The sequence below is a fragment of the Ahaetulla prasina genome, chromosome 18, assembly GCF_028640845.1.
Source record: "Ahaetulla prasina isolate Xishuangbanna chromosome 18, ASM2864084v1, whole genome shotgun sequence".
Lineage (NCBI taxonomy): Eukaryota > Metazoa > Chordata > Lepidosauria > Squamata > Colubridae > Ahaetulla > Ahaetulla prasina.
Window position 1 is genome coordinate 7,397,006 of NC_080556.1, and position 26,288 is coordinate 7,423,293.

Consider the following 26,288-nt stretch of genomic DNA (forward strand, 5'->3'; position numbering starts at 1 on the left):
GGCTCCTGAAGTGAACCCCCTTACTTGGAGGATGAAGGAAAGGAGGAGGAGGAGGAGGGGGAAAAAAATCTGCTATCGACATTTATGAAATACTGTCATCCCAGCGTAAGGATGGCTTGAAGTATTTAAATGATGGATAGGATTTATATGGTCTTTCTCACCCCCCCCCCACTCTCCTAACCCACTTCATTACATAGAAATTATGGGGAGTTCCTTAGCCTAGGTACGTTTACATCTCCTTAACGTTCTCACGATGACCTGGATTTTTTATGATTTTCCTCATGGGTGTTTTCCCCCCCAAAAGGAATTCCATCAGAGGGAAACAGGCGTCTTTTTTGCAAAACCATCTGTCTAAATCTCAAAAGACAGAATAACAAAAAGTCGGAAGGGACCTTTGAGGTCTTCCAGTCCAACCCCCCACCCTGCTGAAGCAGGAAACCCTACACCACTTCAGACAAATGGTTATCCAACATCTTCTTAAAAAACTTCCAGTGTTGGAGCATTCACAACTTCTGCAGGCAAGTTGTTCCACCGATTCATTGTTCTCACTGTCAGGAAATTTCTCCTTAGTTCTAGGTTGCTTCTCCATTTGATCAGTTCCCACCTGTTGCTTCTTAACCTGCGTTCAGGTGCTTTGGAGGATAGCTTGATTCCCTCTTCTTTGGGGCAGCCCCTGAGTAATTGGACCCCTGCTATCATATCTCCCCTAGTCCTTCTTATCATTAAATGAGACACACCCAGTTCCTGCAACCGTTCTTCATATGTTTTACCCTCCAGTTAATCATCTTTCTTGCTCTTCTCTTCACTCTTTCTAGATTCTCCATGGGTTTTTTTGTGTGTGTTTTTTTTAGTGTCGTAGCTTGGTCCTATAAACGGGCATCGTTGGTGACATTTGGCCCTTTAAAGATGCCACTGTGCACACAGTATTATTACTTTGGAAGAAAGTTACCATATTTTTCGGAGTATAAGACGCACCTTAGTTTTCGGCAGTGCTTCTCAAATAGTGGGGCGCGCCCCCCGGGGGGGTGCGAGGCTCCGTAAAGGGGGGCGCGTTTGACCTCGGCAAACGCTGTCATAACAAGCTAAGCCCCGTGTTTATGTCTCTGTATCCAATCAGAGAACAACGGGAGCATCTGATTGGCTGTCCAAAACCCTTGTAACACGAGCCTGTCGGAACCATCTTTAGTGTGGGACGTCCGTCCACACTTACTGCAGGTTAAAGTTTTTTTTAATAATGATACTATTTACAGTCGCGCGGGGGGCGCGAAAAATGTTTTCTTCTTCCTAGGGGGCATGACAGAAAATAATTGAGAAGCACTGGTTTTCGGGGAGGAAAATAAGAAAAAAGCTGATTGGCAGATGGATTGGCCTCCCGGAATACCCCCAATCGGCTGTTCCCAGAGGTGAATTTTAGCAACAGGTTCCTTGGTTGTGAGCTCTGTGCCTTGCTTTTTTTTTTTTTTTTTTTTGCTTTTTTTTTTCTGCCTCTGAAACTTTGTTTCAGAAAAAAACTTTTTTCTGCCTCTGAAAGCCTCTGAAACAGAGCTTCAGAAAAAAAAGCCTCTGAAGCTCTGTTTGGGAGTTTCTTTTCTGAAGCTCTGTTTGGGGGCTTCTTTTCTGATGCTCTGCTTGGGGGCTTCTTTTCTGATGCTCTGCTTGGGGGCTTCTTTTCTGAAGCTCTGCTTGGGGGCTTCTTTTCTGAAGCTCTGCTTGGGGGCTTCTTTTCTGAAGCTCTGCTTGGGGGCTTCTTTTCTGAAGCTTTGCTTGGGGGCTTCTTTTCCGAAGCTCTGCTTGGGGGCTTCTTTTCCGAAGCTCTGTTTGGGGGCTTCTTTTCCGAAGCTCTGTTTGGGGGCTTCTTTTCCGAAGCTCTGTTTGGGGGCTTCTTTTCCGAAGCTCTGTTTGGGGGCTTCTTTTCCGAAGCTCTGCTTGGGGGCTTCTTTTCCGAAGCTCTGCTTGGGGGCTTCTTTTCTGAAGCTCTGTTTGGGAGCTTCTTTTCTGAAGCTCTGTTTAGGGGCTTCTTTTCTGAAGCTCTGCTTGGGGGCTTCTTTTCTGAAGCTCTGCTTGGGGGCTTCTTTTCCGAAGCTCTGCTTGGGGGCTTCTTTTCCGAAGCTTTGCTTGGGGGCTTCTTTTCCGAAGCTCTGCTTGGGGGCTTCTTTTCCGAAGCTCTGTTTGAGCTTCTTTTCGAGCTCTGTTTGGGGCTTCTTTTCGAAGCTCTGTTTGGGGCTTCTTTTCTGAAGCTCTGCTTGGGGCTTCTTTTCGAGCTCTGCTTGGGGCTTCTTTTCAAGCTCTGCTTGGGGCTTCTTTTCGAAGCTCTGCTTGGGGCTTCTTTTCCAAGCTCTGCTTGGGGCTTCTTTTCCGAAGCTCTGCTTGGGGGCTTCTTTTCTGAAGCTCTGTTTGGGAGCTTCTTTTCTGAAGCTCTGTTTAGGGGCTTCTTTTCTGAAGCTCTGCTTGGGGGCTTCTTTTCTGAAGCTCTGCTTGGGGGCTTCTTTTCTGAAGCTCTGCTTGGGGGCTTCTTTTCTGAAGCTTTGCTTGGGGGCTTCTTTTCCGAAGCTCTGCTTGGGGCTTCTTTTCGAAGCTCTGTTTGGGGCTTCTTTTCGAGAAGCTCTGTTTGGGGCTTCTTTTCGAAGCTCTGTTTGGGGCTTCTTTTCGAAGCTCTGTTTGGGGCTTCTTTTCGAGCTCTGCTTGGGGCTTCTTTTCCGAAGCTCTGCTTGGGGGCTTCTTTTCCGAAGCTCTGCTTGGGGGCTTCTTTTCCGAAGCTCTGCTTGGGGGCTTCTTTTCCGAAGCTCTGCTTGGGGGCTTCTTTTCCGAAGCTCTGTTTGGGGGCTTCTTTTCCGAAGCTCTGTTTGGGGGCTTCTTTTCCGAAGCTGTTTGGGGGCTTCTTTTCCGAAGCTCTGTTTGGGGGCTTCTTTTCCGAAGCTCTGCTTGGGGGCTTCTTTTCTGAAGCTCTGTTTGGAGGCTTCTTTTCTGAAGCTTCGTTTCTGATGCTTTTTTCAGTCTCTGAAACCTCCGTTTGAGAAGCTGGGTGGGGCTACATTCGGAGTATAAGATGCATCCAGATTTTCACCCTCTTTTTTGGGGGGAAAAGGTGTGTCTTATACTTTGAAAAATATGGTAGCTAACCTTGGCACCAGCAATATTCTGAGTTGCTGTTTTGGTTAGCCAGCCCACCCCACCCCACGCATTGACGTTCTTGGAAACCCTGCTTTTACCTCTTCAGCGAAGCCCTTTCCACCTTGGGAAGGAAGATGCCTCTGCATTTATCAATGAGCTTCAAATTCTGAGCCCACAACAAGTGTTTTTCAATGTTGGCGGCTCAAAGAGGGCAAATGCTGGCCGGGGAATTCTGAGAGTGGAAGTCCACCCGCTCTTTGAGCTGCCAGCTGTGGAAAACGCCCATCTGCAATTAAGTAAGCATTTTTTCCCCCTTTTATTTTATTTTATTTTATTTATTTTATTAGATTTTTATACCGCCCTTCTCCCGAAGGACTCAGGGCAGTGTACAGCCAAAATAGTAAAAAACCCAAATTATACACATTAAAACAAAACTAAAACCAAGCATATTACAGGAATGTCCAAAATTTAAAACAATTTAAGACCCTAAAATTCATAAATAGCCCCAATTAAAAATTTAATAAAACTTTTAAGCCAGTCCCGCTTGAATAAATAGGTGCGTTTTCAGCTCACGGCGAAAAGTCCGAAGATCAGGCACTTGACGTAAACCAGGGGGAAGTTCGTTCCAAATTTTGGGAATCTTGAAAACCTGGTGTCACTGAGTCAGATTTGCTTAAAGTGGGCACAAGAAATCAGCCTCGCCTCCCGCGTTTTACCTCTGGAAAAGGCTGCAAAAAGTGGCTTATACTGGCATCAGATCCAGGGCCGGTTTGATTTTCCTTTCCCACCCACCGTTGCAGCCAGGAAAGCAAATGGCAAAGTCACACACACACACAGAGAGAGACACACACACACACCCTCCTCCGCTTCAATTAGTTCTTCCCTTTCTCCTCGGCCTCCTTTATTTTTTTTTGCCACCAGACAAAATTGTTTCACGCCTCCCGAAAAATGCGCAAAATGGCATTTCGGCTCCTTCTCTTTATAGACTCTCTGAACTTTCTGAAAGATCATCCCAGTCCCTTTTCATTAATAATGAAAACCAGGGGGCAATAAAATGTTCTTAGCAGGAGCATGACGGGAACAGAGGGAGAGATGGAGGGGGTGAGAGGCCAGCGCGGACGGGATTGGGCGGGGAGACCCACAGGTGTCTCCAGGGGTGTTTCTGGAGGTCAAAGCAGTAGAGATTGGGGGGGGGGAGCAGTCTTTGCTGTAATTCAAACCCCAAATTATTGGCCGTATAAAGATGTCAAACTTCTGTGACAGTCAGGAGTAACCCCTTCATTTGTGTTCTCAAGACCCGGATTGAGGTAAATGTTAGCAATCGAAGGCAGGGATGGGAACGCAGGTAAATCCTCGACTTACAACCACAATGGAGCTCCAGATTCCAGTTGCTTAAGCATTTGTTAAGTGACTTTTGCCCAATTTTAAAACCTTTTTTTCCCCACCCTTGTTAAGCGAATCACTGCAACTGTTAAGCGAATCACTGCAACTGTTAAGCGAATCACTGCAACTGTTAAGCGAATCACTGCAACTGTTAAGCGAATCACTGCAACTGTTAAGCGAAACACTGCAGTTGTTAAGCGAAACACTGCAACTGTTAAGCGAATCACTGCAACTGTTAAGCGAAACACTGCAGTTGTTAAGCGAATCACTGCAATTGTTAAGCGAATCACTGCAACTGTTAAGCGAAATCACTGCAATTGTTAAGCGAATCACTGCAACTGTTAAGCGAATCACTGCAACTGTTAAGCGAAACACTGCAGTTGTTAAGCGAAACACTGCAACTGTTAAGCGAAACACTGCAGTTGTTAAGCGAATCACTGCAACTGTTAAGCGAATCACTGCAGTTGTTAAGCGAAACACTGCAGTTGTTAAGCGAAACACTGCAGTTGTTAAGCGAATCACTGCAGTTGTTAAGCGAATCACTGCAGTTGTTAAGCGAATCACTGCAGTTGTTAAGCGAATCACTGCAATTGTTAAGCGAATCACTGCAACTGTTAAGCGAATCACTGCAACTGTTAAGCGAATCACTGCAACTGTTAAGCGAATCACTGCAACTGTTAAGTGAATCACTGCAATTGTTAAACGAATCACTGCAATTGTTAAGCGAATCACTGCAACTGTTAGGTGAATCACTGCAACCGTTAAGTGAATCACTGCAATTGTTAAGTGAATTGCTACAACTGTTAAACGAATCACTGCAATTGTTAAATGAATCACTGCAATTGTTAAGTGAATCACTGCAACTGTTAAGTGAATAATGGTCTCATAATGGTGATCACGTGATCCCAGGACAGGGTGACCGTCGTAAATACGTGCCAAGCTCCCGGGTTTTAATCACGTGACTACGGAGATGCTGCAGGGGTCCCCAGTGTGGTAAATAAATAATTCCTGAATTAATTAAGTTGTAAGTCGAGGTCTACCTGTACACATTCCATTCCCCTCCCCCCCTTTCGGGTCTTCAGCCTTCCTGAAGATAAATCTTCAGATATTTCTATTCCCTCCTTAAGGGAGCGATTGAAACACTTAAGGGGTCGGGGAAGGAGATGCCTCTGTTCCTTTCTGAAGACACGTGACTTTTCCGCTCCCTCTGATATCTTTCTTTCTTTCTTTCTTTCTTTCTTTCTTTCTTTCTTTCTTTCTTTCTTTCTTTCTTTCTTTCTTTCTTTCTTTCTTTCTTTCTTTCTTTCTTTCTTTCTTTCCTTCCTTCCTTCCTTGCCTGCTTTTCCTCCACAGGTCCCCCGAGCTCCAGATGGAGAGATTATGGTGCCCTAGCAATTATTATGACTGGCATTGCAATCGGTTTCCACCAACTTTACAAGGTAAGAGCTTCTGATTTCCTTAGGGCAAAGCCACCCTTCACCCCAACCTCTCAGTGTGGGTTTTTCGTTCCCACTCTCCTCGGCTAACAGGCAAGACGGGTTTCTTGGCAAAAGACGTTCACACAACCATCGCCTTCCTTGCTCCCTTGTACTCTTCGGTTAAAGACAGAAATCTTTTCTTCCTGTCGTATTTGAAGGACCAGGAGCTCCCTGTCTAACTCCCCTGTTTCCTTCCTGTTTCCATGGATGGTACTGGCACATCTCCCCAAATACGCCTCTATAATGGATCAGCCGAAAGATATAGGTTCAAGATACAGAAGGATCTTGACAGACTTGAACATTGGGCCCTATCTAACAAAATGAAATTCAACGGTGAAAAAATAAGGTTCTACATTTAGGCAAAAAAAACCAAACAAACCCAAAATGCACAGGTACCGTATATGTCGTACCTTGCTCCATAGTAGTAACTGTGAGAGGGATCTTGGAGTCCTAGTGGACAACCATTTAGATATGAGCCAGCAGTGTGCAGCAGCTGCCAAAAAAGCCAACACAATTCTGGGCTGCATAAACAGAGGGATAGAATCAAGATCACGTGAAGTGTTAGTGCCACTTTATAATGCCTTGGTATGGCCACACTTGGAATACTGCATCCAGTTTTGGTTGCCACGATGTATAAAAGATGTGGAGACTCTAGAAAGAGTGCAGAGATGAGCAACTAAGAGGATTAGGGGACTGGAGGCTAAAACATATGATGAACGATTGCAGGAACTGGGTAGGTCTACTTTAATGAAAAGAAGGACTAGGGGAGACATGATAGCAGTCTTCCAATCTCTCAGGGGCTGTTCCAAAGAAGAGGGAGTCAATCTATTCTCCAAAGCACCTGAGAGTAGGACAAGAAGCAATGGGTGGAAACTAATCAAGGAGAGAAGCAACTTAGAACTAAGGAGAAATTTCCTAACAGTGAGAACAATTAATCGGTGGAACAACTTGCCTGCAGAAGTTGTGAATGCTCCCAACACTGGAAGTTTTTAAGAACAACCATTTGTCTGAAGTGGTGTAGGGTTTCCTGCCTAAGCAGGGGGTTGGACTAGAAGACCTCCAAGGCCCCTTCCAACTCTTGTTATTCGATTCTATATAAGCACGCTATTCTACAAGTCAGATCCTCTCCTTTGCCATCGTATTCCTTTCAGTTTTGGGTGGACCTGCTTACACAAGAGCCAGCGAATAAAATAAAAAAAAATAAAACCACTGCGGTTTGACAGTGGTGAAAAGTAAAACTTGGGTCCCTGGGTGTTAAAAGGAGTTTTTCTCCCCCACCCCGCCCCATTTTCATTCATGAAGTGTTAAGGGCTATGCAAATTCGTATACACACAGCGGAGACCAAATAGCTGTATTATTAAAAGTGCAGAATGTATTTGCTAGCTCTAGGCACTTGCAATTGGTGCGCATATCTAGTCAACTCTCTTGAAGAATTTACCTTTAAAAACGCTCTTTCTACACCTGTGCTTTTTAATGTCTTTTATAAAATGAGGATGGCTCTAGAATGAAGGGCGAAACTGAAGAATCCGGCTGCCTTTCAAATCAGCTTCGAGTTTATCTCAGAGCAACTTAACCCAAGATTTGGCGCCGTTTGACAGACTCATCCGCTGCAGCATCTTGGCTTGTGGCACAAGAGGAGAAACGAAAGCAGAGAACCACAAGATCTTAACGAAATCAGGATCGTATTGTCTGCACTCAAAAACAGTGCCTTCGTGTAAAATATATCGTACAAAGCCGCAATTAAGGAACTTTGCCACGGCTTTTATACGTTGGTGCTTGGACTCGGCCAATAAAACCGGAATGTATGGGATGCGTTACCTTGAACTCGAAGCCAGCTGTGATTTGGCACCATGACTGAGGTGTCACGAATCAGTTTGCTTAATTGTGGCTTCGGTCACATCAGCCTCCCAGCCTTCCGAGGTTGGTAAAATGAGGACCCATGTTATTGGGGGCAAGATGCTGACTCTAAACCGCGTAGAGATGCTTGTAAAAGCACTGTGAAGCGGTATATAAGTCTTAAAGTGCTATTCCTTCCTTCCTTCCTTCCTTCCTTCCTTCCTTCCTTCCTTCCTTCCTTCCTTCCTTCCTTCCTTCCTTCCCTTCCCTTCCCTTCCCTTCCCTTCCCTTCCCTTCCCTTCCCTTCCAGTGGTTAGAATACAATATTGCAGGCTAACTCTGCCCACAGCCAAGAAGTTCGATCCTGACCGGCTCAAAGTTGACTCAGCCTTCCATCCTTCCGAGGTCCGTAAAATGAGAACCCGGATTGTTGAGGAGGGCAAGAGGCTGACTCTGTAAACCGCGTAGGGAGGCCCCTGTGAAGCGGTAGATAAGTCTTAAGTGCTAGCGCTGTTGCTACGATCCCATCACTGCCTCTCCCCCTCTTTCCAGCGGGAGCGGGAAGTGAAGCCTGAAAAAAATATATAGGGTGTAATATATACTTGGCAACATATCTGCCTTCTCCTCCCATCAATTTAGGACAGGGGCCCTCAAATTTTTAAAACGGGGCCAATTCACGGTCCCTCAGACTGTTGGAGGGCCGGACCGGCTGGGCGGGCGTCATGTGACTGGGTGGTCGTGGCCAATTGAACAGTCCGAACAATACACACAAATTAAACTTTAATTTGTTACGCTCCTGGGGGTGGAAAGTAGGCTAGTGAAGGGATGTGGCTGCCTTGGGGGAGTGTATGAGGGGTTTCTGTGTGTGGGTCTCTCTCTCTCTCCCTCTCCCTCTCTCTCTCTCCCTCTCTGCCTCCCTCTCTCCCTCCCCCCTCTCTCTCTCTCTGTCCCTCCCTCCCTCTCTCTCTTTCCCTCCCTCTCTCCCTCTCCCTTCCTCTCCCTCCCTCCCTCCCTCCCTCTCACTCTCCCTCTCTCTCCCTCCCTCTCCCTCTCCCCCTCTCTCTCCCTCCCTCCCTCCGTCTCTCTCTCTCTCTGTCTCTCTCCTCCTCCCTCTCTCCTCCCTCCTCTCTCCCTGCTGCCTCCTCTCTCTCTCCATCCCTCACTCACTCTCTCTCCATCCTCTCTCTTTCCTCCCTCCTCCTCCCTCCTTCTCTGTCTCCTTCCCTCTCTGTCTCTCTCCTCCTCCCTCCTCCTTCTCTGTCTCCTTCCCTCTCTGTCTCTCTCCTCCTCCTCCTCCCTCCCTCCCTCCCTCTCTTTCCGTCCCTCTCTCTCTCTCTCCCTCCCTCTCCCTCCCTCTCTCCCAAGGACTCCGCGCATCCTGCTTTAGGCCTTCAGAAGGCGGGTGGGAGTTGGCGGGTAGGCGGGGCAATGTGGGCGGGGCAGCCTTGGTGGTCCCGCGCGCGGGGCCGGATTAATGGCTTCGGCATTAACCATATCCCACCCGTGAGCCATAGTTGGAGGACCCCTGTTTTAAGAATTTGGGTAGGCCCGATCTGAACTTTGACCCGGCTCGTGTTTGCACCCGCCCACCCACCAACCCACCCTTGTCTCTTTTCCCCCTTTTCTGCAGAAATACCTGCTCCCCCTGATCGTGGGCGGCAAGGAAGACAGGAAACAGTTGCAGAGGATCGAGTCAAGCATGTCGGAAATGAGTGGCAGCGTGACGCAGACAGGTAAGAGATTAATGATCCCATCAGCTCCTGCCCCCCCCTCGCAGCCCCCCTCCCCCGGCGTCTGCCCCCCCCTCCCTTGCCCGCCTGCCTTCCTTCCTTTCTCCCCAACCTTCCCACCCCCACCCTTTCTGTGGCGACTTCATTTATCTGCTCTGAGAAATCTGTTCACATTTGCAAATGAAGCCGCCGTCATTTCGGTTTAATTTGAAATTGCTTGTTTACTGTCGGCGCGGCCTCAATTAATTATGTTTTTACCGAAAGGCTCCCAACCTCAGAATATTAATAAGGGGAATAAAATGACAGCCTTTTCGAAGGGGCTGTAAAGTTCATTTTTAATTTCTGCTTCTTGGAGTATTTTCTTTGGGGTCGGGTGTTTTGGTTTCACACACACACATACGCACACAGTCATACACACCCTCGTCGGGATATATAGATATAATGAAATTGGCACCTGTTTCCCCCTCTTCTCAAGTCACATTTTTCTTTCCCTTCCAAGAATTCAGCACGGGGGTCAGGAATGTCTGTAATTATGGAGCCTCTCCTGACCCCTTCAGCTCCCTCCGGTTATTGATTCTATAGGGCACTGTTTATTATCCCTGCCCCGCGAGATGGCCTAGATTAGCTGCTCCTGTCATGCTGGTGGAATGTTTTCTTTACAAGCCTCATTATTGGACGGAACTCCTGAATTATAATTTTGAACCAAATCCACCCCCCTTCTCCCACCCACCCACCCCTGCCCCTCTTAGTAAGCTCAAACTGCCCAAGGAGCTGCTGATCCAATTCTACAGAGGAATTATTGAGTCTGTCATTTGCACCTCTATAACTGTCTGGTTCGGTTCTGCAACCCAACAAGAAAAACACAGACTTCAGAGGATAATTAGAACTGCAGAAAAAATAATTGCTACCAACCTGCCTTCCATTGAGGACCTGGATACTGCACGAATCAAGAAGAGGGCCGTGAAAATATTTGCAGATCCCTCGCATCCTGGACATAAACTGTTTCAACTCCTACCCTCAAAACGACGCTATAGAGCACTGCACACCAGAACAACTAGACACAAGAACAGTTTTTTCCCGAAGCCCATCACTCTGCTAAACAAATAATTCCCTCAACACTGTCAGACTATTTACTGAATCTGCACTACTATTAATCGTTTCATAGTTCCCATCACCAATCTCTTTCCACTTATGACTGTATGACTATAACTTGTTGCTGGCAATCCTTATGATTTATATTGATATATTGATCATCAATTGTGTTGTAAATGTTGTACCTTGATGAACGTATCTTTTCTTTTATGTACACTGAGAGCCTATGCACCAAGACAAATTCCTTGTGTGTCCAATCACACTTGGCCAATAAAATTCTATTCTATTCTATTCTATTCTTACTCACAAAAAGCTCTCTCCCCCCAAATGCGTGGGAGTTTTCACTTCCATGTTGGATAGTTCCTCAGTCCAGCTTTGCTGAACTCTCAGCAACACCCAGCTTCCCCTCAGATGCGTTGCGCTGTAGCATACAGCGTTTGAGGCCCCCCCCCCCCGTGCAACAGCATCTAGAAGAGGTGTTCCCAACCTTGGCTCCCAGCTTGGAGATGGGTGGAGTCCCCGAATTCCCCAGCCAGCCTGGGTTTGAGGTGGAGAGGTGGGGGGAGCATCTGAGAGACTCGATGAGTCTCTAGCTTGGAGGAGAGAGGCAGAGTTGAACAGGTGATAGGAGAGTCGTTTGTGCATTCCATCACTGAGGAAGGAAGGGAGAGAGGGAGGAAGGGAGGAAGGGAAAGATAGGGAAGGGTCAACTGTCCCACTGTCAGCTCATGAAGATTGGATAGGAGAGGTGTAAAGTAAAGGAAGAGTAGGAGGAGGGAGGGAGGAGTGGAAGGAAGAAGAGGGAAGAGAAAGGAGGGAGTGGGAAGAGGGAGGAAGGAAGGAGTGGGAAAAGGGAGGAATGAGTGGGAAGAAGGATGGAAGGAGTGGGAAGAGGAAGGAAGGAGAGGGAAGAGAAAGGAGGGAGTGGGAAGAGGGAGGAAGGAAGGAGTGGGAAGAAGGAAGGAAGGAGTGGGAAGAAGGATGGAAGGAGTGGGAAGAGGAAGGAAGGAGTGGGAAGAGGAAGGGGTGGAAGAAAGGAAGAGTAGGAGGAGGAGTGGGAAGAAGGATGGAAGGAGTGGGAAGAGGAAGGAAGGAGTGGGAAGAGGAAGGGGTGGAAGAAAGGAAGAGTGGGAAGAGGAAGGAAGGAGTGGAAGGAAGGAAGGAATGAATGAACAAACGAACGAGTGGGAAAAGGGAAGTGGGAAGAGGAAGGGAAGGAAGGAAGAAGTGGGAAAAGGGAGGAAGGAAAGAGTGGGAGGAAGGAAGGAAGGAAAGAAAGAAACTAGGAAACCTCTGGAAAGATCTCATGTGTCTTTCTGAAGAGGGTGTGTGTGTGTGTGTGTGTGTATGTGTGTGTGTGTGTGTGAGGAAGGCAGACCCTGCCGTGCGTTCGGAGGGATCTCCACCGTCCAGTGAGGCCCGTAGACTCTTGTCTGCCTTTTGCCCCCAGCTTCCTTCCTGGGCGGCCGGGCAACGCCAACGCGTCTTTCTCCTGGCCTACCCTGGAGGCAGATAAATTACCCTGACGCTGCAGCCATTCAGAGGAAGCGTGCAAATCATAGGCGGTCATAATTAGGAGGGAGAGGTTTCAGACGGATACCCTGTGAGCTACAGACATCTATACAAAGGGGAGATAAAGTAGGAATGGGGAAGATGAGATGCAGCCCAGGTAGATTACGCAGAGCTCCGATAAATTACAAGCAGTTAGAGGAGGAAATGGAAGCCGGGAGATAAATCAGACCGGGGGGCAAGAAATGCGGGAGATCTGCCGCTCGGTGTTTTGAGGAATCTCGTTCTTTTCCTTGTCCTGATTTAACCAGCTTTCTCTTCTTTCCTTGCACAGTGACTCAGCTCCAGACCACTTTAGCCTCCGTCCAGGAGCTGCTCGTTCAACAGCAGCAGAAAATCCAGGAGTTAACCCAAGAACTGGCGACCTCCAAGGTATCTCGCTTCCCGACTCACCTACAATCTTTCCAGCAATTGACCACAAAGTTTTTTTGAGCCTTTTCTCCCCTCCCACCTCCCCCCCCCCACCATCATACCAATCAGATGGCTGGGAAACCTGCACGGAACCTCCATGTTCAGTAGTAGTCTAGCTCAGGGGTCCCCAACCTTTCGGACCTCAGAGACCACTAAATTCATCATTTTAAATCCTGAGGACCGCTAATACGATCTGCCTAAGGACCGGCTGGGTGGGCGTGGCAACGTGGTCATGTGACTGGCTGGGTGTGGCCAACTTGATGTCACTCACGCCGAGGGGCACCTAGCCAGCCTCTACTCGCCACTCAGGCTCCTTAGGGCCCCAACAGGAAGCAGTTGCTGGAGCTAAGCAGCCACCATGAGAAAAAGTTGGCAAAACAGCTCAGTTCAAATTGGATCTGGCCAAGAAGGAGGCTCAGCAGAAGCACCTCACTGAGGACTAGGAGCATAGGCTTTCCAAACAGAGGCAAGACCTGCGGGAGTGCAAGGCCAGGTACCGGCTCCTGGAGGCTCAGCGGGCTGAGATGGTCAGCCAGTTCCAGGCCATGAGACAGTCCCACTGGAACGAGGCCCTCCGGCTCTTCACCATCAGTGGCACTTCCCTCCAGCCTTCGCCCAAAGCCCCACACCAGGAGACCGAAGCAGACCCCCAAGTCGGAATTTCTGCCCCCCTCTGACCCACACAAAAAGACCCCAAAGGGGGAGACACTCTGCAGCAACCCAAACGTTCATTGCACGTATCCATCCCAGGGGGATGTAGTTTGAGGACCCCTGATTCAGTGCAATATTAAAAAAATGCAAATAATTGTTCTGCAGACCACCCAAATTTTCTCGCGGACCCACCCCAGTGGTCCACGGACCACCAGTTGGTGACCACCGCTCTAGCTCACTGCCAGTGCCGCCCGAAAAAACTCTCAAGGGATCGGTCGAATAGGGTTTTGTTTTGTTTTTAAATTTTGAATTTATATCCCGCCCTTCTCCGAAGACTCAGGGCGGCTTACATTGTGTAAGGCAAGGTTTAATGGAGAAGCGACCCAAAACAATTACTAAGTGGTCCCCTTACCTCCATCATTTAGGTGGTGGCCCGTCGGGGCGGATGTGGTAGACCAGGTAAACCTAGAGCACCCACGAGCCAGAAACACACACACAAACACACCCATTCGTGTTTCATTTCATGCCCTCTTTTAGCTGTCTTGGGTGGCCTTCAGCCGGGCAGGAAACAGGATCTTGGTCTGAAATGTTACTATTAAGAGCACATGTCATGCTTTAAAGGAAAAAGCATGGGGGGGGGCCTTCAAAAATGGGGGGGCGGGGAGAGTTCAAAAGGCTCCCCTCCTCCTCCATATTTTTTTTTTTTAAAAAATACACAAACACACACACACACACACACAGCTTAATCTAGCAGCACTCTTACCCTAACAATCAAAAACTTTCTCCGCGCGTAAAGAGAGCGAGAGAGAAACAGACTTGGCCGAACTCGGTAAAGCTTAGCCGTTTAAAAACCAAACAGGAAAAGTGAGAGTTTTTTCAGCTGCAGCGTTAAGTTTCCCTATCCCGCTTATTATCCCGGCGCACGTTGTAAGAATTAAAAAGAGAGGCTTGAAGCAATTAGAGGAGTTGACGGCCCCCCGGTTTTCAAAAGCCGGGCATGTGGGAGGGGAGAGAAAGAGAGAAAAGGAGAAGATTCAAGGCCAAGCTGCAGACTGTACATTTTCCACTCTGTGTGTGTTTGTGTGTATGTCTGCGTCAGTTTCTCTGGTGTGTTTAAAAGAGGCTGTCTTAAAAAGGCCCATATGTCAGGGTTTTTTTTTTCCCCTTTCTTTCTGAAATCCTCCAGCATCTGGCAACAGATGCGCCTTTGGCAGGCCGAGCTAGTTCGGAAAGCTCTCTTCTTAACGTACTTCTGTAGGCTTTGCGAACGGCCGCCGGAGCCAAAACGGTGGCTGCCAGGCGGCCGTGGAGTGGGGAAATCTGGCTTTCCCTTGGGGACCACATCTGTGCCTGGTTTGCCAGCTGTGACGACGCCAGCCGGAGCAGACTCTGGAAGCTCCCGGTTGAAACCTTGCCGGCCGGCATCGGCAAAGCGGAAAATCCCGATTCCATTCATTCTGAGCTGGGCACAGGGTGGTTGTTTTCAGACAGATGTGCCCTGCCTCTCAGGGCGTCTCCAGCCCAACCCCCCCCCGCCCTCTTTCCACCCCCACCCCCAGTTGAGCCTGGCACCTTAACCACAACACCACACTGCCCCCACCACCGCAGGACAATCGGGCAAAAATAATCTCCGCTGGAATCAACTCATCTCTCCTGCAAAACAGAACGATCAGAATAGAGCTGGAAGGGACCTCGGAGGTCTTCTAGTCCAACCCGCTGCTCAAGCAGGAGCCCCTGTACCATCTCACGACAGGTGGCTGTCCGGTCTCTTCTTAAAAAACCTCCAGTGATGAAACGCCCACAACTTCTGTTCCACCGGTTTATTTATTTATTTATTTATTTATTTATTTATTTATTAATCACATTTATATACCGCCCTATCTCCCGAGGGACTCAGGGCGGTTCACAGGCAAGTAAAAGACATATAAATACACACTAAAACCACATTTAAAAAACTTATTCTACAAAGCCGAATTAAAAAGCAATATAAATAATAAAAACCCATTTAAAACCAATATAAATTTAAAAACTAATCCAGTCCTGCGCAAATGAATAAGTGTGTTTTAAGCTCGTGACGAAAGGTTAATTGTCGTCCCCCCCGTCCCCCGTCCCCCCCCGGTTAGGAAGTTTTCTCCTTAATGCCAGATTTCTTCTCTCCTTGATTAGAATAGAATAGAATGAGCTGGAAAGGGACCTTGGAGGTCGTCTAGTCCAGCCCACCCACCCCTCGCTCAAGCAGGAGGACTTGTACCATTTTAGACAAGCGACTGTCTAGACTCTTCTTAAAAATATCCCGTTTGGAAGTTTCTCCTCCATTCCAGGTTGCCTCTCTCCTTGATTAGTTTCCAACCAGTGGTGAAATCCAATTTTTTTTACTAGTGGTTCTGTGGGCATGGTGTGGTATGGTTTGGTGGGCGTGGCAGGCGAAGGGTACTGCAAAATCCCCATTCCCACCCCACTCCAGGGGAAGGATACTGCAAAATCCCCATTCCCACCCCACTCCAGGGGAAGGATACTGCAAAATTCCCATTCCCGCCCAAACTCCAGGGGAAGGATATTGCAAAATCTCCATTCCCATCCCACTCCAGGGAAGGATACTGCAAAATCCCCATTCCCGCCCCACTCCAGGGGAAGGATATTGCAAAATCTCCATTCCCACCCCAGTCCAGGGGAAGGATACTGCAAAATCCCCATTTCCGCCCCACTCCAGGGGAAGGATACTGCAAAATCCCCATTCCCGCCCCACTCCAGGGGAAGGATACTGCAAAATCTCCATTCCCACCCCACTCCAGGGAAGGATACTGCAAAATCCCCATTCCCACCCCACTCCAGGGGAAGGATACTGCAAAATCTCCATTCCCACTCCAGGGGAAGGATACTGCAAAATCCCCATTCCCGTCCCACTCCAGGGGAAGGATACTGCAAAATCTCCATTCCCACTCCAGGGGAAGGATACTGCAAAATCCCCATTCCCCGCCCATTCCAGGGGAAGGATACTGCAAAATCCCCATTCCCACCTCACTCCAGAGGAAGGATACTGTAAAATCCCCATTCCCACCCCACTCCAGGGGAAGGATACTGCAAAATCCCCATTCCCACCCCACTCCAGGGAAGGATACTGCAAAATCTCCATTCCCGCCCCACTCCAGGGGAAGGATACTGCAAAATCTCCATTCCTACTCCAGGGGAAGGATACTGCAAAATCCCCATTCCCGGCCCACTCCAGGGGAAGGATACTGCAAAATCTCCATTCCCACTCCAGGGGAAGGATACTGCAAAATCCCCATTCCCGCCCCACTCCAGGAGAAGGATACTGCAAAATCCCCATTCTCGCCCCACTCCAGGGGAAGGATACTGCAAAATCCTCATTCCCACCTCACTCCAGAGGAAGGATACTGCAAAATCCCCATTCCCGCCCCACTCCAGGGGAAGGATACTGCAAAATCCCCATTCCCTCCCCACTCGGGGGCCAGCCAGAGGTGGTATTTGCCGTTTCTCCGAACTACTCAAAATTTCCGCTACAGGTTCTTCACAACCTATCAGAACCTGCTGAAAAACCACCCGTTGTTTTTCGTCTTGCGCTCTGGTGCTTCGGAGAATAATTTGACCCCCCCTCCTCTTTCTGGCAGCCCCTCAAATACTGGAATGCCGCTATCATGTCACCCCCGAATTCTTCTCTAAACTAGCCGAAGCCAAACCCTGCAACCGTTCTTCATATGTCTTTGTCTCCAGGCCTTTAATCATCTTCGTTGTCATGACTTAGTGGTAAATTGCTCTGGACATTGAGCTTCTAATTAGCTCGTGTAGTTGATTGATAGATCGGAAGTCCAGAGGTATATAGGATTATAAGTTTTTTAAGGGGTTGTTCTTAATATTTTATCTGCTGTTCTTTTTGTATTTTATTCTGGCTGTGCACCGCCCTGAGTCCTTCGGGAGAAGGGCGGTATACAAATTAAAATATTATTATTATTATTATTATTATTATTATTATTATTATTATTATTATTATGCAACACCCGCCTGGACCAGCTCAGATTTACTGAAGACGAGCAATTCCTGACCGATGACCACAATTGAGTCCCCAAATTTCTGTCGCTAAACAAGACAGCTTGTTAAGGGAGTGTTTCCCCCCCCCTTCATTTTACAACCTTTCTTAACATGGTTGAGTGACATCAACTGCAGCTGCTAAAAGGTAGTAACACAGTTGTTTAAGTGACTCCGGCTTCCCTGTTGCTTGTCAGAAGGTTGCAAAAAGTGGATCACATGACCTGGGACACTGCGACCATCATACATACATCATACATACATCTGAATTTTGATCCCGTGACCAGGCGAATGCTACAATGATCCTAAGTGTGAAAAACGCTCCTCAGCCACTTATTTCCAGCGTCGTTCAGACTGCCACTAAACAAGTGCTTGTAAATCAAGGACAACTTGTGGCTGACATCCCTCCTATGCAGACCTGGATGGGAAGTGGGGGGTGGTCTTCCCATAGCAACCCGTGATGTAGTTCAGGTCTGAAAATCGCCTCCGTCGGAAGGCTAGAACCAAAGAGAGGCTTCTCAGAAGTCCACAAAGGGGCCTAGAAACATAACTCTTTGGTGGTTGAACCAGCAGGTGAGGTTTAAAAGGTTGTCTTGCTTGAGCAGGGGGCTGGACTAGAAGGCCTCCAAGGTCCCTTCCATTGATTCAAGTCTAGTCTAGTCTAGTCTAGTCTAGTCTATAGTCCTATTCTATTCTACTCTACTCTATAATTCTATTCTATTCTGTTTTAATTCTATTCTGTTTCTATTCTGTTCTATTCTACACTATTCTTCTCTACTCTACAGTTCTGTTCTATTCTATTCTATTCTGCATTCTAGTCTATTCTATTCCTATTCTATTCTATTCTATTCTGCATTCTATTCTACTCTACTCTACTCTAGTCCTATTCTTTGCTACTCTACTCTACAGTCCTATTCTATTCTATTTACTCTACTCTACTCTATAGTTCTGTTCCATTCTATTCTATTCTATTTTAGTCTACCCTATTTTACTCGACTCGACTCGACTCTATAGTCCCATTCTATTCTATTCTACTCTACTCTATAGTTCTGTTCTATTTACTCAACTCTATAGTTCCATTCTATTCTGTTCTGTTCTACCCTACTCTGCTCTACTCTATAGTCCCATTCTGTTCTATTCTATTCTACTCTACTCTACTCTACTCTACTCTACTCTACAGTTCTATTATACTCTACTCTACAGTTATATTCTATTCTACTCTACTCTATAGTCCCATTCTATTCTATTCTACTCTATAGTCCCATTCTATTCTACTCTACTCTACTCTAATCTAATCTAATGTAATCTAATCTAATCTAATCTATAGTTCTATTCTATTTACTCTACTCTACTCTATAGTTCGGTTCCATTCTATTCTATTCTATTTTAGTCTATATTTTACTCGACTCGACTCGACTCTATAGTCCCATTCTATTCTATTCTACTCTACTCTATAGTTCTGTTCTATTTACTCTACTCTATAATTCCATTCTATTCTGTTCTGTTCTACTCTACTCTGCTCTACTCTATAGTCCCATTCTGTTCTACTCTATTCTACTCTACTCTACTCTACTCTACTCTACTCTACTCTACAGTTGTATTATACTCTACTCTACTCTATAGTTATATTCTACTTTACTCTACTCTATAGTCCCATTCTATTCTATTCTACTCTACTCTACTCTATAGTCCCATTCTATTCTATTCTATTCTATTCTATTCTATTCTATTCTATTCTATTCTACTCTATAGTCCCATTCTAGTCTACTCTACTCTACTCTACTCTACTCTAATCTAATCTATAGTTCTATTCTATTTACTCTACTCTATAGTTCCATTCCATTCCATTCTATACTACTCTACTCTACTCTACTCTACTTTATAGTCCTATTCTATTCCTATTCCTATTCCTATTCCTATTCTAAACCAAACCAAACCAAACCAAACCACCTCGAAACACATTCATCTAATCCTTGCTTTTAAAGCCGGCAAAGACAAGAGACGTCACTTATCAGGGAGGTTTTTTAAAAAAATAATAATAATAATAATAATAATAATTCTGTCCCACAAAGCCTTACTGGCCATTTTGTCACACTGGGGCCTATTGTTGGTTGACACCTCTAGGTTGAAAAAAAAACAACTGTCAATTTTTACAAAGTTCACTCGCAAGGTAGCCACTGCTAGACACCCATTTTGGGATTCCATCATTTTAAGGGAGGCATTTTTCCTGGGTTTTGATCCCTGCCACTGCTTTCCCTTTTAGGCCACCACATCGACAAACTGGATTTTGGAATCTCAAAGTATCAGTGAGCTGAAGTCGGAGATCTATTCGTTAAAAGGGCTCCTCCTGAACAGGTAGGAAATAAAAGGATAACTAACTTTATTGTCACTTTGGATCAGTGGTGAATCGTAAAATTTGTTACTACCGGTTCTGTGGGCGTGGCTTGGTTGGGGGGGTAATGTGACTGGGTAGGTGTGGCCACCTTTTTTTTTTTTTTACTTTTAAAAGCATTTTTTTCTACAACCACTTCGGCCGAAAAAATGCTTCTAAAAGGCTCCTCTGGTGATCCCAGCTGAGTTGCCTGATCATCAGAGGCTTTTAAAAGCATTTTTTTTTCGGCCGAAGAGGTTGTAGAAAAAAATGCTTTTAAAAGGCTCTGAGGATCCCAGCTGAGCCACACAATCATCAGAGCCTTTTTTTTTTTTTAACTTTTCAAAGCATTTTTTCGGCTGAAGAAAAAATGCTTTTAAAAGTAAAAAAAAAAACCTCTGATGATTGCGCGGCTCAGTTGGACCTGGGGGGAGCAGGAATTTTTGCTACCGGTTCTCTGAACCACCCGCCGCCAACGCTACCGGATCGGGCGATCTGGTCCTAACTGGGAGCATTTCACCCCTGCTTTGAATGTACACTAATCGGCGCACATTAAAATGAAACTTGGTTGCGTACGAAATGAGGACCAGGGAGAATAGAGCCACATCTCAACCTAGCAAATTAAAAATCCCTCTGGGTTCATCCTTTGAAAAAACACAATTCACAGACACTTCAGCCGCCTGGATGTTTTCTCTCTTCTGTCTCCTTCCGCACAATCTCTTCACGGCAGCCACTGGGTGCCTTCGGTTCTCAGGCGACCGACCCATTTGGTGGCTTTATAAACGCCGTTTATAAGAGTCCTCTCACGGTCATTTCTTCGTCCGATTATTTTAGATATATTCGGCTTTGGGGCTCCCGATTGAATCCTCAGGAGGTGAAATTAAAATGGTCCGGTCCTTTTGAAGTGGAACAACGTTAAAACAAATTAGATGCAGGTCATAACACAGATGTGCCAAAGAAAATTCCTCACTGCCTTAGAATAGGAATAGGAATAGGATAGAATTAGGATAGGATAGGATAGGATAGGATAGGATAGGATAGGATAGGATAGGATAGGATAGGATAGGATAGGATAGGATAGGATAGGAATAGGAATAGGAAAGAATAGAAATAGGATAGGATAGGATAGGATAGGAATAGGAATAGGATAGAATTAGGATAGGATAGGATAGGATAGGATAGGATAGGATAGGATGGAATAGGAATAGGATAGAATTAGGATAGGAAAGGATAGGATAGGATAGGATAGGAATAGGAATAGGAATAGGAATTGTAGAGAAGAGAAGAGAATAAATAGGGAATAGAATAGAATGAAATAGAATAGAATAGAAATAGAACAGAGATACAGAACATAATAGAACAGAACAGAGAAACAGAACAGAGATACAGAACATAATAGAATAGAACAGAGAAACAGAATAGAGATACAGAACAGAATAGAATAGAACAGAACAGAACAAAGATACAGAACAGAACAGAACAGAATAGAATAGCAGAGTTGGAAGGGACCTTGGAGGTCTTCTAGCCCAACTCCCTGCCTAAGCAGGAAACCCAACACCACTTCAGACAAATGGTTATCCTTCTTAAAAACTTCCAGTTTTGGAGCATTTACAACTTCTGGAGGCAAGTTGTTCCACGGATTTATTGTTCTTAACTGTCAGGAGAACTTAATAATGTGGTCATTCAGTGAAGGAACCTTCCAGTTTGACAGGAGCAAGGGCTCCTGCTGCCCAGGGCACAGAATTCACCCGCGGAACTCTGTGCCACAAGACGTGGGGGCAGTCGGTCAGCCCCCTTTCGAAGGAGTTTAAGCCATGTGAACGACCCATCGATCCCAGTAGCCCAGCAAGGAACGAGGGTGCTTGAGTAGAAGCCCAAAGGAACCGGTCAATGTTACAGCACTAGATGACTTTAATTAACTTTGGGGGGGGGGACGTTTAGGCTAGAGTAGATGATCCTCGGGGACCCCTCTGCTCACAGTTTCGCTCTAATTAAAGTAATTAATGAGATTCGGCCCAATCATGCTGAAGAGGGAATCCCCGGCTGATGGTGGGAGCCGTTGAGAATTCGTACTCGTGTCCGAATGAAGTCCTCCACTTGTGGCTTGTCTGTTTTTTGTTTTTCGGTGGTTGTTTTTTGTGTGTCCGAGGGGCATTTTGCTCCAGAAGGTAACTGCAATGTGGTTTTCTTAAAAAATGTTTCATACATTAAAACGGCAAGGGCTGAAAACGAAAACAGCATCTCCAAGCGGGCCCGGGGCACCTTGGGGGGGGGAGATCAGAAAGGGTATGGAGGGGTGTCCCTTTGTTATTTGCCAAATTCTTTGATCAGGCCCGACTCTCTCGGAGGGGAAGGTGGCGCTGATGAGCTGTGGGGAGAGAGAGAGGACCCCCCAGACAGCCCCCCCTTCCCTTCCCCTCCCCCCCGCCCCACAAAAACCCCCATTTCAATATTCAGTCCCTGCCCGGTAGCGTCAAGGCGAGCTAGCACAAGGGCAGCCGTGCTGTATCTGTGTGTCCGCGGGAGGACATCTTGTCATTAAGGAGAAATTCATTTATTGTTAGTGGGATGGGGGGGGGTGTGGGCTGGTGTGCTAATGCAGCTGGGGAGATAAGTGCTCTTGGAAAATATATTTCTTAAAATAAATAAACAGAGCCGGGGCCCTCCTTCCCTCCCTCCCTCCCTCGCTGAAAAAGCCAGGAGCCCGTGTCACCGGGATCCGAGAAAAAGTCTCTTAAATTGAATTTCTGATAGCATTTACGATACCGGTGAATGATGGCGGGGGGGTGGCACTTGCTTCTCTGCATGCAGAGGAGAGGGGGGCTGTGGAGAGGGGGGGGGCTTCCCCAGCGGAGGTTGGGAGTGGCTCGGGCTGTTTGTGTCAAGTATTTTGGGAGTGGGGGGTAGGATTCTTACATGGGAATGACTTTTGGGTCAGGGAATCCCAGAGCAAGAAATATAAAACCCTGTTCGAGGAAGGAAACGCTCCAAGGTCAGTTAGAAAAAGGCCTGAGATGTACAGAATATAGAATAACCGAGCTGGAAGGGGCCTTGGAGGTCTTCTAGTCCAACCCCCTGCTTAGGCAGGGAACCCTACACGAATCCAGCCAGCCTTGGGAAGTGAGCCCACCACGGCCTCCAACTATTCAGGACCTCTCGCTGCAAGACAAGAGTTACCCAAATAATTCTTCTGACTCTGGTGGAATCGGAAGCACTAAAGGAAGGATGCAAAAGGAAGGACCGAATGAAATGTGAACGACAGAAATTAAAGGATTTTTTAGATTTACTTAACATAACTAAATTGTAAGTGGCTCAGCGGCTAAGACGCTGAGCTTGTCGATTGGAAAGTTCAGCGGTTCGAATCCCTTGCGCCACGTATAACGGGGTGAGCTCCCGTGACTTGTCCCAGCTTCTGCCAACCTAGCAGTTCGAAAGCAGGTAAAAAATGCAAGTAGAAAAAATAGGGACCACCTTTGGTGGGAAGGGAACAGCGTTCCGTGCGCCTTTGGCATTGAGTCACGCCAGCCACATGACCACGGAGATGTCTTCGGACAGCGCTGGCTCTTCGGCTTTGAAACGGAGATGAGCATCTCCCCTTAGAGTCGGGAATGAGTAGCACAGATGTGCGAGGGGAACCCTTTACCTTTTAACTAAATTGAAATTGTTAAATTGTCCCTCGGTGAGCTGGGCACAGCAAGTTGGCCGGTGAACCCAGCATGGCAGATAAAGTTCGTAAAACTGCTCTGGCTAAGAGCAGCCTACCTTTTGCTCAGAACATCCCACGGGGGGCGAGGGGGGTGGAGGGGGGTGGTAGCCAAGACTTCCCTTGTATGGCTTTTGTGGAATGGGAATCGGGCTGAATCAGTGACCCCGAAATCCCTGCCCCAAATAAATCACAGGGAATCCCCGACTTACGACCGCGAGCAGGCAAAATTTCTAAGCAAGAACGGTTGTTAAGGGAGTTTGCCCCGTTTTGCGACCTTTCTTGACCTCATTTGTTGAGTGAATTCTTGCAGTTGTCAAGTTAGTAACAAGTTGGTCGTTAAGTAAATCTGGCCTCCCTATTAACTTTTGATTGTTGGAAGGTCACAAAAAGGTGAGCCCGTCATAAATACATGCCAGTTGCCGAGACTTCAAATTTTGATCACGCGACAATGGGGAGACTTAAAAAAAAGTTTTAAGCGTAAAAAAAAATATCATCATAAATCACGTTTTTTTCAGTGCCATTCGAAGGGTTCCCTAACCAGGTAGTTGTAAGTCAAGGACCGCTTGTAGGTGGCATCTTTGAGACGATCCACCCCTCCTTCCCGGATTTCCCAGAAACAGGAAACGGCCTGTTATCCCTTCAAGACGGTCCCGTCTGTCCAGCGATCTCTATGGTTTCTGCCCTCCGGCTGAGCGGCCCTTCCTTTCCTCTGCACCAGCCCAGACATCTGGAGAGGACCCGGCCAGTGTCACAGGCTTTTTTTTTTTTTTGAACGGGCAGTCAGTTTCCAACATTGCATTTTTCTTTTAAATGCCCATAGATGTCCTTCCCTGGAAGCTGTAAAAAGAAGTGTGTGTGTGTGTGTGTGTGTGTGTGTGTGTGTAGTTGACCCTGAGTTGACTTACTATTGCAGTGACTTAATTCTTAGCCATAGGAGTAATTGAAGAGCGTCCATCCCGGAAAAATTCTTTCCTTTTATGTCTTAAAAAAAAATTGCAAACCTGCTGCTCTTTTTTCCCCTCTTCTTCTCCAGAAGGCAGTTCCCTCCTTCGCCATCAGCCCCCAAAATCCTCTCCTGGCAGATCCCAGTGAAGCCCGCTTCCCCTTCCAACCCGGTGACCAACAACCATAACACCAGCAGCGACATCTCTCCGGTCAGCAACGAGTCCAACTCCCCTTCGCCCGTCAAGGAAAACCACAGCCCCGAAGGGACCAAAGTGGGCTGCCATCTCTTGAGCCCCGCTGAGGAAGGGGAGGCGGTGATCGACCTGACGGGCCAGGTGCGGATGGAGGTGCAAGGGGAAGAGGAGAAGCGGGAGGAGCAGGCCCGTATAGAAGAGGAGGAGGAAGAAGAAGAGGAGGAAGAGGAGGACAACCGTCCGGACGAAGAGGATGTCCAGACCGAGGATCGGCGAGGAGGCGACGGGCAGATCAACGAACAGGTGGAGAAACTGCGGAGGCCCGAAGGCGCTAGCAACGAGAACGAAATTGACTAGCTCACGGCCCCCTCTGTTCTCCCCCACCCATCTCAATCTTCCTTCGCCAAGGCTCCGATCGCCCCCTTGCCTCACTTCTGTGGTTCGCCCCGATCTCACCCCGCCAAGCAGGTGACGGGCCCTCGTCTCCCTCCCCGCCTCTCTACTGCAGCCCCACCCCCTTCCAGGTCTCCTCTCGCTCTCTCCCTCCGTGGACCCAGCCGCTCCGCTCATCATTCTCTCCCCCCCCCCCAAATTGACTCCCGCCCATCCAGCTACCTAAGCAAGCACAAACGTTTCCATTGGCAGGATGGGGAGACCCCTCATTCCCACCTGCCCTTCCTCTCTTGGGGGCGGGGGGGGGCTTCTGGCCTTCCTCGATCATCCTCTTTATTTATTGCGTTCAGCCCAGAGAGCCAAAGGGTGCTTGCTTTGCTTCCGCTCTTGGCTTTCAAATTGGTTTCTTTGCAGAAAGGCTGCTGGCGCCCAAGAGACAGTTTGGAGATTTCAGGCCCGTGGGAACCCCCTCTCTGTTCCCCCTTGCCCTCTTTCTCGCACCCCCTTCCTGCTTTTTCCACCATCAGAAGGTCTGGGAACCTGCCAGAAGCTTTCCGCGGGTCCCGTTCTCGCCTGGAGAGACCCCCCTTCCGCTTGGCACAGTTCCACCTTCCCCGCCTCCGCGGGGCTGGGCTGTGGCCGCTGGGGCTTCAGCTCCAACATGGCTCGATCCCCCCAATGGAGCTATTGCCATCTTTCCCTCATGGATGGGGGCCTGTGTGTGCGACACATACACACACACACACACACACACACACCCTCCCCTCCTTCCCGTCTTTGGCCCGGTTGGGTGGAGAAAAGAACTCGGGTTTTTAGAAACCTCTGGCGTCGTGTCCTCGGGTGTCGCCGCGGTCTCGGTTTCCATTCCCGTCATTAAAAGAGCCTCGAAACCAGTGACGAAACATCGCGAGCCTCCTCTTCTTGCTCCTCGCCCAGAGGACGCAGCGAAACGTGCTCATCTGTGTGATCATGTATAGAATTCCAGTATAAAATATGACTGTACATAATTGTAATAAATATGAGTTACCACTGTTTCACTCTTGGTGGTGGCTAGTCTATATCTGCCTTCCTTTTTTCTTCCTTTCCTTTCCTTTCCTTTCCTTTCCTTTCCTTATCTTACCTTTCCCTTCCCTTCCCTTCCCTTCCCTTCCCTTCCTTTTCCTTTTCCTTTCCTTTCCCTTCCCTTCCCTTCTTATATTTTCCTTCCCTTCCCTTCCCTTCCCTTTCCCTTCCCTTCTTATATTTTCCTTTCCTTTCCTTTCCTTTCCTTTCCTTTCCTTTCCTTTCCTTTCCTTTCCTTTCCTTCTTTCCTTCAGTTATCAGTGGTTTTCACTTGAGCAAATGAACTCAGGATCTTGGTAGTAAGGGGGGATT

At 47.5% G+C, this 26,288-nt stretch overlaps 1 protein-coding gene across 1 annotated transcript in view; it reads left to right on the plus strand.

Annotated features, from left to right (window-relative positions):
• Positions 1 to 25,948, plus strand: part of PEX14 (peroxisomal biogenesis factor 14) — a 126,232-nt gene extending 100,284 nt beyond the window's left edge. The window contains exons 5-9 of the mRNA XM_058161282.1: positions 5,848 to 5,933; positions 9,439 to 9,541; positions 12,474 to 12,571; positions 19,569 to 19,660; positions 24,416 to 25,948. Of these exons, the coding sequence (XP_058017265.1) occupies positions 5,848 to 5,933; positions 9,439 to 9,541; positions 12,474 to 12,571; positions 19,569 to 19,660; positions 24,416 to 24,878 (842 nt within the window). The 3' untranslated portion in view covers positions 24,879 to 25,948. The remainder of the gene's footprint in view (positions 1 to 5,847; positions 5,934 to 9,438; positions 9,542 to 12,473; positions 12,572 to 19,568; positions 19,661 to 24,415) is intronic.
• Positions 25,949 to 26,288: the final 340 nt, after the last annotated feature.